General features: G+C 40.4%; 1 protein-coding gene across 1 annotated transcript in view; it reads left to right on the forward strand.

Annotated features, from left to right (window-relative positions):
• Nucleotides 1–15,700, forward strand: part of NELL2 (neural EGFL like 2) — a 137,892-nt gene that overhangs the window by 41,192 nt on the left and 81,000 nt on the right. The window contains exons 10-11 of the mRNA XM_048500307.1: nt 11,396–11,487; nt 12,738–12,840. Coding sequence (XP_048356264.1) covers nt 11,396–11,487; nt 12,738–12,840 — 195 coding nt within the window. The remainder of the gene's footprint in view (nt 1–11,395; nt 11,488–12,737; nt 12,841–15,700) is intronic.

The raw sequence follows: 15,700 nt of genomic DNA on the forward strand, positions 1-15,700 counted from the left end.
CAGTGTGTAAGCTTTGAGGTCACCATCATGTCAGATGTGATAAAATATCCTGAAAAACTAAGGTGAAGAAGAAAGTAGACTTTTCTGGTTATGTTCTTTTGAGCTGGTCGTGTCAGAACTTGGTATAAATACTATGCAGGGCTGTCATTTTGAATTGTTGTTAGTGTTAGGTTACAGCAGGAGATTAAACACACATTCACAAAACAGATATGCAAACGTTGCATCCATTTCATTTTTAATCAAGCTATAGTCACAGTTCTTCAAGCCATAGTCACAGTTACAGAACTCTCATAAGCATTCATTTCCCTGGGCTCTTCCTCTTGCCTTTCTCTGCTCCCAAAGAAAAGAAATTTTTTATTTTTATCATTCAGTCAGTCTTATTTTATCCATCCATTTTTCATTCCAATGGGAGCACCTTCCTTTTGTTCTCTTCAACCTCTATCATAAACTGGTATGAAGCCAAATTTTAACATTGACAGCTATGATCCAATAAGCAGTCACTTACCAATACTGACATGTTCAAACCTGCCTCTTTCATTGTGCTAAACAACGACATCATCATTTTAGACACTCTGGCTCCAGTTCTATGTTGCTGGCTCCAGTTCTAAGACAGTCTCAAGATTTAAACGAACAAACACACCTCATTTGTCTGGCTGGTGTATTCTGCACCCTGAATAAATAATTCTTATATAGAAGATGATGTTTTGAATAATACCAAGCACCCTGAACTTTGCTTGGGCCAAGCTCGCGACACGCTCTTGCGCCTAGCCAAACGCCGCCAAGAGCGCGAGGCGCAAGCCCGTTCTCATGCAAGCATCGCTTAACGGAGAAGCCTGAGGTCGGGTAGACGAAGCAGGGCGGATCCGCATCGAGTCAGCCTCTCATCCCGCTTTTTTCGATTGTCACGGTGTCTTCAACCATATGGCCTTCGCGACTACGGCATCGCCAGCACCCTCCGACTTCTGGAGGTGGGAGGGACAGTCAATGGCGAGACTGCGGCACGTCCGCCAGGCGCATGAGGAGGACACCGTGAGTCAAAGGGGCGAAGACAGGACAGCGTCTTCCCCGGGCGGGCGTGGTTCGCACCGCGCCGCAGGGAAGACACTCCACTCTAACAAACAACCCGCTAAAGGGTTGTTGTTTAGAAGTAACAGCTTGGACGCCAGCCCTGGGGAGGGAAGAAGAGTCAGGTCGCCACTGCTGCGTTGCAGCAGCGGCGCCTGTGCGAACGGCGGCCTGGGGGCGCCTTTTTTGGCGCTCCCAGGCCGTCATAAATGGGCCGTGCGGAAACGGCCTTAGAGAAAGTTCTCAAAGCAGATGCTTAATATGTTTGTATTAGCCCATCACCACACAAACTAGCTGTTTTTTGAATCAAAGCTTCTAAACTTCAAAGGTTTCTAAACTTTTCATAGACTTTCCCACACAGATTACATAGCAATAACCTAGGTTCAAAGAAACAATGAGTTTGGGTTACTATGTTTAAATTATGTAGAAAAAGCATGACATTGGTGAAAAGCATTGTTGACACCTGTTGCTACTCAAAGATTCAGGCATAGGAGAGGATCCAGGCTGCAATTTGTCAACCTAGGGAAGAATTCATTGACCTAGATTTCTAGACCAGCCACCAAAAATTTAGTTGTCATTATTCAGCCTCAATAAATTTTGTCACCTTCAGTTTCTATCTAAATCCAGACAGCATTCAAGGAAGTGAACAGGGCAGAATGAGCATAGAAAGAGTAATTTAAATAGTCTCCTAATGCAGATATTCCATCAAAGCAATGGAAGAAACAAGATATATTAAATATAAATAAATTAAATATGGATTACTTGTATAACCAGGCTATGACTTTAACAAAGCATTTTAACAAAGCACCTGGAAACAGACTTTCCACAGCCTTAAGGAGAATTTGAACGTGCTTTCTAGTGAGATGCTTCAGCCATCTGACTTAACAGCCCCTTTTGTGCTGGCTTCTTGGGAAGACAAACCCACACATCTAGCTTTTGCATCTGCTGCTGGAGCAACTGAATTTGAAATAAAACTTCAATTATTTGCAGTAAGATATTACTGCTGCAGATCTTTATTCACTACTTACCTTCATTTCATCAGAGCCTTGATATACAACACAGGTAACCCCCCCCCCCCCCCCACACACACACTTTAATGCATTTTAAGTGTTGCAACTCCTTTTTAGACTGCTTCCATTTAAGTAATTTGGTATGTGTGTAAATGACAATTTTTTAAATTTTTTAATTTTAACATGCACAAATGACAATATATGTTAAGAAAAAAATATATGTAAAGAAAAGTTCAATAGTTGATGTTGAATAACCTAGATTTATTCTTAGCCACCTAAGGATTGAGAAATTGTGTTTGTAAAAGTATTGTGGGTTACTTCTACAAAATTTGACATTTTAAATATGTTAAATGATCATAGTATTTATAAAAATTTCAAGTGGAGAATTAAAAATATAATCACTGAAAATGCACTTTAGGGATTTTCTTGCTTCTTTTTAAATATCTCTAATAGTTTAGCTCTTTTCCTTTTCTTTTCGTTATATCCTCACTAGGGAATTTGCAGAATATAAAAAACCTCTTCAGTAAATTATTGCTATTATATTTCCAGTGCATATAAAGTTTAACATCTTTTAAGAGATAATGTTTTGGCAGTGACGGGAAAAGTTTTATAACAATGCTTTGGAGTTAATTCCTGGAGATCAGTACTACCTTATGCAGAGCTGTATCTTTCTAAGTTCACTGGGTTTAGAAGGATATAACTTTGTGCAGGATGGCAGTGCTAGTGATTATTATGTAGTATTATGAAAAATATACACAGTAAAATCAATGTTGTATGTTTAGAAAAGCACAATATTCTGCATGGTATATGTAAGTAGATTAAAAGCTATTATAGTATTGAACAAATATTCTTCACATTTCTTATTTTTTTAAAAAAATATATCAGGGGAAAGATACATTTTCAGCAACCTTTAGCAGACTGTTCTTGATCAAGCTGCAATAAAAACCGATGCTGTGAATTCTGTGCCTCGTTTTAAAGATCATAGTTCAACAATTCACAGCAGAAACATTTGCCAAAGGTTGAAAAACAACAAGAAATGCAAAGGAAAGAGCTAATAACCTCTATTAGAATTTCACATGTTTATCGTGCATTTGAAAGCTATCAAATGACAGTCACCAAAACGTTCATCTGTAAGATCCCTAATTTAGCTTCTATGGTTGATTTACAGCAGAATCCTGAAGGCTGCTGCAGTGGTGGCAGCCAGCTGCCGATGGAAAAGCCATGCCAGTGGTCCATTCCCTATGGACATTTTGGAGTAGAAATAACAACACGTGTCCCTCTAAAAGCCATCGATGGCATAACAACCACACTGGAGTCCATAGCAACCCTGGCCACTCTCACCAATCAGACAACAGCTGCTTATGCCTGTGATAGACACATGGAGCACAACCAGTCACTGTCTGCCAATCTAGCTACTGCCCCTTGATGCTGTTCCTCCCCATTGAAAGGCTGCAGATGGGCAGGGGAAGACCTAGTAACAGAGGCTTGTGGTCTGAACAGCTTCTCCAGCCCATAGGGGAAAGGCATTCATGCGGAGTATAGGACATTCTCTAGGAAGGGCATGAATGGCATCAAAAATAGTTGCTCACATACAGCTGTTCAAACTCATAGCCACATACTCTCTTTATCTGAAAAAGTAAAAAAAGAAAGACAAGAAAAGACAGAGGCTAAATGTGAACCCGCAGCTCCCACACCCAAGTATCCTAACCATTGAGCCAAGAGGGTAGGTTCAAAGGAGGCTTGCCATTGTGCATTAGGTATGCTACTGAAACTCTGAGATCGCCATTAGTCACATGGGACCAGGCAGAGACCACTGCACAGACATGCATGACTTAGTGGAAAGGCATTGGGTTCCTGGTTTGATTTCCAGCAAAAGGAGATTCAGTGTTTTGCCTCCACAAGCTGCAGCGAGTGAATGGACAGTCCAGCTGATTGGCTATCCTAGATATTCAATCTTTTGGCTGAATTGCCCCAGTATTCTGACAGTTCCCTTGTATCCACCTTGTATCCCCGGCACCAGCACTGACATTTGGTCACTAAGTTTTAATGATGAATGTATAAGAAAAAGGTTTTTTTTAGGCATCAAAATTTGCCCAGGCTTTTGATTACTACTTTCTGGATGCCACCCACTCATATGTACACAGTGAAGAACTCTGGAATTTCTTACATTGTCACCAATCCAGCATGAAGAAGAGTGGAGGAAATCTTAGACCATATGTCCCAACATTTTCAGGCACCCACTGGGGCCCCCAATTTGACTCATTCCTCATAGGGTTGGGGGCAGGGAGGATTTAACCCTTTTACCCACACCACTTCTTTGAAAGAAGTTGGGGCTCCTGTTTCTCCCATAGAAATAATGCTCATAGGGGAATGGTTAACATCCTTTTCTAATCATTATTCTGGTTCTAATTGGGAAATGCTGTGGCTGCCTTCTGGGAAAAATGAAGGTATTAGGAGATCCAGTCACAATTCTTCCCTAGTTAAGCCCTGAATGAAATGATGAACTTCTCAAATATATTTTTCTGAGTTTATTATTACGGACCTTTTATAATGATCCAAGCAAAAGGACTTTCTAGTTTCTCAAGCGAAGCAGTTATTTTCTTATTAACACAATAAAGTGGATGTCATTGGATTCCCTATAGATAGGAGTGATAAATGGCAGTACTTCATCTCTGTCTTGAAACATATAAATTCTCGTTCTTTGATTCTTATTTAGGTTTAAAAGATTTGTTTCAAGCATGATATCTTTTCTCAAAATATTCTACTGTAAGAAATTCTAGTTTAAAGCTTCAGTCTATTTTTCCCCTTCTAGATCAAACCATTTTAAGGTTCCCACCAAACGTAGTGTCTTTATTTTCTTTTTTGGTAAGAACATAAGAACATAAGAACAAGCCAGCTGGATCAGACCAGAGTCCATCTAGTCCAGCTCTCTGCTACTTGCAGTGGCCCACCAGGTGCCTTTGGGAGTTCACATGTAGGATGTGAAAGCAATGGCCTTCTGCGGCTGTTGCTCCCGAGCACCTGGACTGTTAAGGCATTTGCAATCTCAGATCAAAGAGGATCAAGATTGGTAGCCATAGATTGACTTCTCCTCCATAAATCTGTCCAAGCCCCTTTTAAAGCTATCCAGGTTAGTGGCCATCACCACCTCCTGTGGCAGCATATTCCAAACACCAATCACACGTTGCGTGAAGAAGTGTTTCCTTTTATTAGTTCTAATTCTTCCCCCCAGCATTTTCAATGAATGCCCCCTGGTTCTAGTATTGTGAGAAAGAGAGAAAAATTTCTCTCTGTCAACATTTTCTACCCCATGCATAATTTTATAGACTTCAATCATATCCCCCCTCAGACGTCTCCTCTCCAAACTAAAGAGTCCCAAACGCTGCAGCCTTTCCTCATAAGGAAGGTGCTCCAGTCCCTCAATCATCCTCGTTGCCCTTCTCTGCACTTTTTCTATCTCTTCGATATCCTTTTTGAGATGTGGTGACCAGAACTGAACACAGTACTCCAAGTGTGGTCGCACCACGGCTTTATATAAGGGCATGACAATCTTTGCAGTTTTATTATCAATTCCTTTCCTGATTATCCCCAGCATAGAGTTTGCCTTTTTCACAGCTGCCATACATTGAGTTGACATTCCCATGGAACTATCAATTAAAACGCCCAAATCCCTTTCCTGGTCTGTGACTGATAGCACTGACCCCTGTAGCGTGTATGTGAAGTTTGGATTTTTTGCCCCTATGTGCATCACTTTGCATTTTGCTACATTGAACTGCATTTGCCATTTCTTATAATGGTATAAGCCATTCTGAAATATAAGTATATAATGGTCAGCTTTATTCATTATTAGTCTTTTCCATACATTTATTTCATTTAGGGGTTGAAATATAATTTGTCAATATAAATATTCCTTTTATGGGGATTCTTGTAAACAATATTTAGTTGTTAGGAGAATTCAGTCCTCTTCCTGCCATCATGTAACTGTTGTGCTGGATGAAATATAAGATAGCATGAGTAACAGTGTTTTGTTTTGTTTTGTTAACTAATGCTTACATCCTGATCAGTGATGGGTAAAACTCTTCCCCCTTCCCTTTTTGAAGTGTTGCTGGCTTGCAGATTTTCTGCCATTTGACTGGCATGGGCACGGCAACCAACAAAATAAGAAGGAAAAGTGAGCCTTTTCAAGGACATATGAAGCTGCCTTTTCAACCCAGCAAGTGGTCTGTAATGGTCAGCACTAGGGTTGGTGATTCAGCTGTGCCAAATTGCAAAAAGAGCCGAATGATTTTTGCACTAAGACACCCCAAAATTGCCATCACATCACATCACAGCTCATGCCCCTGGCCACATGTCTGAACACAACAATCATGCATCCCATGCTCTGTGGCACCGCAGTGGCACAAAAACATGCTTAAAACATGGATCCTCATGGATTCTCATGATTTTTGCCCTAAGTCACCCCCAAAACACCATCACGTTACATCCAGAGCCCTTAGCCACATGTCGGAACACAACAATCACGCACCCCACGTTCCGTGGCACCGCAGTGGCACAAAACCTGCTTAAAAACATGGATCCTCATGGATCCTCATGATTTTTGCCCTAAGTCACCCCCAAAACACCATCACGTTACATCCTGAGCCCTTGGCCACATGTCTGAATGCAACAATCACACATACAATTCTCTGTGGCACCACAGTGGCACAAAAAGCAGTGGGAGGTGTGGGATGGGGTGAGGCTTGCTGTTATGCCCAGCTGTCTCTGTGGTAAAGATTTCAATGGGAAGAGGGCTCTACTGGGGTATTGCTCTGGGTAGGGACGCCAAATTTCTCGCAGGGCTGCTGGTGAGTCTCCTGAAAGGAACCAGCAGCCAACTTTGCTGAAGATTGAATGGGAGGGACAAATACTGTGGGCATCCAATTGAAGGAGAACCTGATGCCCACAGAATTAAGGCCAGTCATCCAAACTTCAGCAAAGTTGGCTGGTTCCTTTCAGGAGGTACATCAGCAGCCCTGAGGGAAATAGGTGTTCCTACCCAGAGCAAGACCCCTCCCCCCAGAGGGAGCACAGAGCCAGCTGGACATAACAGCAAGCACCACTGAAGTCAGTGGTGGGAAAAAAACAATTAATTAACTTACTGAAGAGCTGGGAGATTCTGTGCTCTGAAGTCGCTCCACAGCAGCCAATGGGGAATTTATGGTGTGGTCTGTGGGGTGCACATTTTTTAAAGTTAGTGGCACTAAAATTTCAGGGTATCTTTTGGAGACTGTCCTGATGATACCACCCAAGTTTGGTGAAGTTTGGTTCAGGGGGTCCAAAGTTATGGACCTTCAAAAGGGTAGCTCCCATCTTCTGTTAGCTCCCATTGGAAACAATGGGGGATGGAGGCACCCTTTTTTGGGGTCCATAACTTTGGACTCCCTGACCCAAAGTCACTAAACCTGGGTGGAATCATCAGGAGAGTCTCCAGAAGATACCCTGAAACTTTGGTGCTGCTAGGTTTAAAAATGCGCGCCCTGCAGGCTAACCCCCCCAAAATTTAAAAAATCAGATGGATCCGAATTATTCAGATGGACCTGAATTACACCGGAATATGTTCAGGTATATCGAATATGATATTCATCTTATTTAAGCATACAGATAATTTTATGCCTGAATAAGCCCAAATCCGAATTTTACCAAATATTTTTGGTATTGCTCAATCCTAGTCAGCACTGTCTACTGTAACTAGTAGCGGCTCTCTGGGCATTATGTCAAAGTCTTTCACATGAAATGTTCTCTTTCTAACTGGAGATTCCAAGGATTGAACCAGGGACCTTCTCCATGCAAAAAGGTTGCTCTACTACTGATCAACCTTCATTATTGTACAGTATGGTTTTCTTCATCATATAATTAGTTACAACTATTATAGAGTTTAATCCTAATTAATACATCACCTTATCAATTTACAGATATGACTGACTTAACATTGAAATATTCACATGTGTTTAGGTACATAAAAATATGGAATTTATAAACTAAGGTGTTTTGGTGTCAAATTATTTTTGATTAAATTCCATTACAGTATCCAGTAAATTCCCCAGGGAAGAGCCTTCTAAAATTGGCCTTCAGCAATTACCTTGGGAGTGATTTTGGGATATAAAATATCTGGAAGCAACCCTGCAGCGAGTATATGTCACTCAGAGTTTGAGTACTAAAGTACTAGTGCAAATCCCGTTGCCTGAGACAGAATAAGGGTTGATCCAGTACAATAGTTTGGAGGATGGAGTTGTTAAGGTCATTCTTAATAAAATTTAGGAAAATGAGCTGTGCTTGACTTTTTCAAGGTTCCAATGGCTAATTCTATGTAACTGAAATAACCCATTGAAAAAGGCAAGAACATGTCATTTTAATTGCATTTCCTTCATTATACTGCTTCTTCCTCCTGTCTCCCTCTTTCCATATGACTGTAATATGGGGAGTCCTGAAGAGCTTTACATACATGATGTATGCTTTGCATAGATTAAAAAAGTATAATGAATGGGTGGATCCTTCATAACTGTTCCACAGATACTGGTATTTTCCTTAAGAGCAAAATGTTCTCAACTGGCATTCTCCCCTATTACTGCTATAGGTGGTTTAATGAAGGGAGTTACCCTGAGTTTGTAAAATTTTAACAAAGAGAATGTAGCTGTGAAATGGCAGTATGATTCTCAATATCAAAAATAGATGAAATAGGTTGTTATTATGCCTATGGATGACAATATAACATAGGCGCTACTATACATTTGTTAAGACTAGCTCTATTCTATGTAGCCTGGAAAACATTTGACACTGAAGAAAGCATTAGATTGACAGGAGATATTGAACAAAGTTGTTGTTTACAGTTACAGAAGTGTCCCATCTCAAAACTACCATTCTTGACCAATGTGATTGAATGAGTGTCTGCTCAACAACTCCAAAGATTCAAAAAGAATGTGGATTGTTTGGATCTACTCTAATCTGTTTTCAGGCCTGGCTATGGGACTGAAACAACCTTGATTGCCGAGGTGGTGGTGGTGGTGGGGTAGGTAGGTAGGTAGGTAGGTAGGGAGGGAGGGAGGGAGGGAGGGAGGGAGGGAGGGAGGGCTGAATGAACATTTTTTGAAGGGGTGTAAAAGTACAAACTGACTGCTTCCCATATATTATATGAATATTTTCCTTTATATATATAATCAACAACTTTTTTAAACAATAGCAAAAAATTGTGTTGACTTCTATGAATGATTAATGAATACTTACACTTTTAATTATCTTATCCATCTATTATTTATGCATTCCTTCTAGAATTCCTTTTGTGACTGGGAGCCAAGGGAGCTCATATCCACACCTATTTGTTAGATACTAGGAAAACAGACTTTAATGAACTCAGAGGCAAGATGAGAGTCATTCCATGCCAAGAATTCTGGAAGGGAGAGGAGCAAACAAAGGGTGGGCTGTCCTAAAACAAGAGCTCTTGTGAGCTCAAGCTCTGAGTATTCCAGTAACTTGGAAATGTGTAGAAATTCAGTATTCACTAATATGAATTGTTGGGATTTCCCCAAAAACGTTAATCAGAAAAGGCTATGCAGTGAATTGGGAATGCAAGCACAATGACATTATCATGGGTGGTTAACCCCCTCCTTGCTCTGCATCTCAGACCTGTGCTGACTCACAGAGAGTTCTTTGCTTCTACTTGTGTCCCTGTTCCTCTGAACTAACATAGTTAATGAAGCTGGTAGGCCGTTGACTCAAGATGGAGAGTGCAATGTTGTAAACATTTCCAAAGAGTGCAATGTTGGTGAAAAAATTTGCTACCATTGCAAGAATGGTGGGGAAATTTGTCTCAGCTCGATTTTCTGGTCTATAATTGCTTGACTTAAATATCAGAATCACAATTCTCTGTTCCAGCCACAAATGCAGGTGAAACGTTAAGAACAAGATCTATCAGACCACGGCTACACAGCCCGGAAAACCCACCACAACTAGTTGAATCCGGCCGTGAAAGCCTTTGACAATACATCACATTTAATGTTTCCTTCGTTTCTGGTTTCTTCAGCTCTTAGGCACTGATAATCTTGCCAGAAAAACCTTGAGAGATATAATTATTTTAAACTAACAGATTGCAAAAAACCAGTATTTTAAAAACTAAGTATATCTTGCCTGCTACTATTCATATTTGTTCTCATGTTGTATTTACAAATATACAGAAATACTCAGATTTGGGAGATTGATGGATGTGGGAAAACTACTCTAATATAATACAAATTGTTGTCTATAAACTTCCAAATCATATAACTGTTTTTGTCTATAAATTTTTATTGAATGTGCACATTACTTTTATAGACTTCTGTAAAAGCAGCCACAGTATCTTGCCCTCGATGTCTAAGGTCAAATCAAACACAGAAGTCCCACCATCATGGGAAACTGAACTTACTGGCTTGTGAAATTTTCTGTCAATCAAGAATAATATGTAGTGTGTTTTAGTGTTTATGGCTATTTTCTGTGGAAAATAGTGAACAGCAATTCTGGCCACACTGAGGTCTTCTATGGAGTTCTGTCATCACAAGCACACAGTTTGAGTCATCTTAATATGCACACTGACAAGATGGCAAGAGTCTCTTCTGACATGTTTGATTAAGCCTTACTTCCAACCTGTTGTCTGCAGAACAAAGAAAACATAGATAACTGCAAAGTCAGGGATTGTTTCACTCCAGCATTGGGCTTTAGTATCTGTTCAAGTTGCAACATTTAAGTTCCACTGTGCACAATTTTGTACAAACAGTTGTAGATGGTGAAGAGGTGGTAAGGAAAAATAGACTCCTGGAGATGTAAAGAGCTCTTCATAGCCCTTCCTATCCACACCTTAATCTTTTTCCTGATCTAAACAAGGGTCAAACATAATCTTATTTGAAAAAAAAAAGTTACTCTGTATTTTCAGGTCTCCATTCCTCAGGTAATTAGAACACCTCTTAACAATCTTTCTCTGTAAAGAAATCATAATATTAGTTGAAGGAGCCTTTCTGCTAATGTCACTTAAGCATGGCATGTGCAGATGGGTGTTAAAGATCCCACTGGCACATACTTTCTGTGTAGCATGGTCTTCAGCCCCTGTGTTTATTAATGATCATTTAGTTTTAGCTTACGTAACTTGGAATTTTCTGTTGAAATGAATAATCAGTTAATGATATAAACTGATTTGAATCCTCATTAGGGAGAAGGTGACAAATAGATGAAGAAAAGAAATAAATCTGCTGGCGCATGTGTGTCTGTCTCATATAGAGTTTAGCACTTAATATTGACAAACTTTTTTTATTTCATAGCAACATGTGTATTTGAAAGCAAAACCTACTTTGAAGGTGAAAAAGAAACTGTACATTCAAACTCAGGGGATTGTATTCTATTTGAATGCAAGGTAAGAATATTGCTGATAGCTTATTATGTCCTTGTAATGTCTCTCTGTCATTAAGGTTGTTAAAAGTATTATAACAATGGCATCCTACCTTTTCAAATGTGTGGTAGTTTTTATATCAACTGTAAAATTGTAGTGTTACACTTCATAAAATTGTTTTATGGCTATTAGTGAAATACTGAATAATTTGAAAAGTTTTTATATTTTGAAGTCTGAATTAAACACCTATGGTTTCTTCCAGAAAGAGGGTTTCAGGAGTAGTTTAAACAACTATCATGTTTGTTTACCTGGTACAACTCTATTTTATTTGTTGAAAACTATTGACACTATTGAGAACAAAAAGAGTGTTTAAGTTACAGTTGTGAATTGCTGCAGGAATGGTATTTTTACAAAATAATTGCATTTGAAAGGCTGCTACTGTGGCTATTTGAGAGCCATCATAGCATAGTGGTTAACAGCAGCAGATTCTTTTCTGGAAACCCAGTTTGATTCCCCACTCCTCCACATGGGCAGTGGACTCTAATGTGGTGAGTGAACTGAGTTTGTTTCCCTACTTCATCACCTGAAATTGGCTGGGTGACCTTGGACCAGTCACAAGTCTCTTCAAACTTTCTCAGTCCCATCTACAGTGGATGTTTTTGCCAGTAATCCGTCCAGTGACGCTCAGCGAAAACCAAAACCAGCAAAAACCGAAGCTACGCTGTTTGTGCATGCGCTACGCAAATGGCACAGCAAATTTATGCAAAAAGCGTAAATTTACGCAAACAGCGTAGCCGAAAATGGAGGTGCTCGGCGAAAACTGGGGCAAAAAACGGCCGAGGGTGACCAGTTAAAACTGAAACCGGTTACCGAGGTTCCACTATACTTTACAATGGAGAAAAAGGGAAGGTGATTGTAAGTCACTTTAAGACACCTTAAAGGTAGAGAAAAGCAAGGTATAAAAACCAATTCTTCTTCTTCTGATTTGATGCATACCAATTAAAGCAGTCATTTATTTATTCTCCAAGACCACCAACTCAGCATCACTCAGATAGAGGTTAAACTGTTACTGTTTTTATGAAACATTTTGACGTATTACCGGTAGTTTATAAAACTGCTACAAGTTTTGTTAGAAGCTTATTGGTCACCTCTAGTGTTCCTCTTAAACCATGAGAAGCTGAATTATTTCAGCTTTCCTGAATATATTTATTTTATATAGTCTGCCTAAATAAAAATGTACTTCAAGTAATTAAATAATTATCTCTGTTCAACAGGACCACAAAATGCAACGTGTAATGAAGTCGGATTGCCCTATCTTGAACTGTCTTGAATCTCAGCAGATCTCTTTATCTAATAGTTGCTGCAAAATTTGTAAAGGTAGGTTATAAAAGAAAGAATGGGTTCATGCCGAGAGATTTTTAAAAACTTGCATGTATATTATCTGGTAGACTCTAGTCTGCAAATGTTTGCACCACATTGAATATATTAATCTTTAATATGGTACTATGCTCCTTGTTGTTGTTGGGGTTTTTTTGCTACATGAGACTAATGTGTCTATTCCTTGAAGAAGCTCTTCAGTGCTCTACTGGAAACAATGTAAGTTAATACTTGTGAACTGTTCATATATATATATATAGCAACAGACACACACACACACATCAGAATGTTTAAAAGATTCAAAATGTTTAAAATCACTCCATGTGATTACCTGTAGATTAATTTAGACTACTGACAGGCACATGGTTTGGCAGGAATCTTATGAGGGGGATGATTGCTTGAAGAGGCACATCCTTGGTGTGAGTATTGTTTGACCTTACTCATTTGCATGAACAAAAAAAAGCAGCAGTTGTAATCACAGGAATGGCACAGCATCAGTTTCCTTACAATTCCTGATAGGCTACAAGCATGGATCATCCTATGAGTACCTTTAAGCCTGGAATGGGTGTAATTTTTGTATGCCTCAGTCACTTTGACTTCTTTGTCTTTTGTTTGCTAACAATCCGTTACATTCCCACTGTAGATGTTTTGTGTAGAAATTTTTATTTTTAATGAACTTAAACTCTTTAAATAGATCTAAATAATGTTTATTATGCTTTTTTTCTTGATTGGTCATGAGACCATACAGTTTTGTCAAGTATACCGGTAATGGGCCATTTTCATAATTGTTTTCAGAACGCTCATGCCTCTGCATGTGTCAGCTAACACTGGCCTTCACAAGCTACCTGTAGATCTTGTTTTTTTAAAGCTTAAATCAGTACACGATTATTAATCCATACTTGTTCTTTTATACTGCCTTGTAGCCAGAGGGAATATACTGATCAGTAGAAACACGTAACCCTCTGTGTCCTGTGTTGCTAAAATTCTGACATTAACTGATTTAAAAAATCCTCTGAGCCTAAGGCCAGTACTTTGTCTTCAACTTGGGCTTCGTTGTGATGAAGGATAAGAATATCCTTTGTAATCTAGCATACATAAGAACAAATACTTCTGTTTATAATCAGATAAATGATTTTGCATATGCAAAGTAACATCAGCATCTGGGAGCACTTCCGGCCCAAAGGGCTTAGAAAACTAACTAAAGTTGATTCTGCTTCCTGAAATGCTCCCATTCATGCTTCCTGTGGCAGGGGACTGGCAGTGCAGGGGCAAACTTCTGCATTCGGCCATTGCAAAGCCACATGGAGCCCTGATATTATCATCCCTGCTGATATTATCATCCCTGCATCGCCATCTGTATCTGTTTGGGTTGCGCAAGTGGCAATGATGTCAGTGCAGGGGTCATACTGTTTCCAGTGGGCTTCGGCCCCTCTTTGGATTGCTCAGTTAAAAGGGATAATCTTTCTTCAAATTTGAGATTTTGTTAAATAATTTCTGTTATGACATTGCCACTGCTGCAAAAATGTAAAATGAGACAAACATTTTCTGAAAAGTCACTACCCAAATTACTATTTTTGTCTTGCCCATAGGTTCTCACAAAATAATTGCCCACTGAGGCTATAAAAGGAACAGAAAGCAAGTGTTATGTATAAGTGCCAGATTGGGGCTAAAGATATCCAAGTTAAAATCCCCACTATGTCAAAAAGCAGGTTGTGTGATTTCTTAACTTAGTTGTTTTTTCTCAGCATAAGCTAACACTTAGAATTGTTGCGAGGATAAAATAGAGAAAGGAAGAACCATAGTTGCCACCCTAAGCTCTATGGTGAAGCAATGAGGGGATGGGGCGAGAAATGTAATAGGTTGATAAGGTATCATCTGTTCTTACTTATCATTTGTACTTTTCACAGGAATATCATTTGGCAAATAAATTAGGAATTATTTTCCCAACTTCCCTATAATGTAGATTAGGTTTGGAACTCAGCTAAATGCAGACATTCACTTATCAAATGGAGTCTTGTGGTTGTAGTGGGTTTTCCGGGCTGTGTGGCCGGCATCTTGTTCCTAACATTTCACCTGCACCTGTGGCTGGCATCTTCAGAGGTGTATCACAGAGGGAAGTCTGTTACATACTGTGTCCAGTGAGAAGGGAATGTTTAGTGGGGTATATATTGTCCATGTCGCAGGGTGGGTTCTGGTGGGTTTTCTGGGCTGTGTGGTGGGTTTTCCGGGCTGTGGGCCATTGTCTGGTGGATCTTGTTCCTAACATTTCGCCTGCATTTGTGGCTGGCATGCAGGCAAAATGTTAAGAACAAGATCCACCAGACCACAGCCACACAGCCCGGAAAACCCACCAGAACCAGTTGAATCTGGCCGTGAAAGCCTTTGACAATACATCAATCAGTAAGGCTGTTTCCGCCACGACGTCCTTATGCCTCCACGCCTTAAGAGTGCTGGCGGGCGCATGGTAGTTCGACAAGACCTTCGCGCACGCAAGCTGTCGCGAGAGCAGGCGGCTGCTGAGACGTCGCCTTGGAGAGGCTGGCTCCCAAGACGGTGCCGCTCTTCGCTTCCTCCTCCACGTTCTCACCTCACACGATAAGTCCCCGTTGCTGCTGGCCGTCGGAGCCCCGCCCACGCTGCCCTCCGACCCTGGAGGTCGGGAGATGCCACGGTGTGGCGTGGAGACTTAGAAGGCCAGCAGGCGGCTACGCAGGACATCGTGAGTAGAACGGAGGAGGGCGACGGCGATCTTCCACGGCGGCGCGGTTTGCCGGCGACCGCTCCGGGCCTGCTGAAGAGCGCTTTTCCTCCCCAACAACAACCGCTTTAAAGGGTTAAAGTTGTCTAGGGCTGCCTGACG

The sequence above is a fragment of the Sphaerodactylus townsendi genome, linkage group LG06 (assembly GCF_021028975.2).
Source record: "Sphaerodactylus townsendi isolate TG3544 linkage group LG06, MPM_Stown_v2.3, whole genome shotgun sequence".
Taxonomy (NCBI): Eukaryota; Metazoa; Chordata; class Lepidosauria; order Squamata; family Sphaerodactylidae; genus Sphaerodactylus; species Sphaerodactylus townsendi.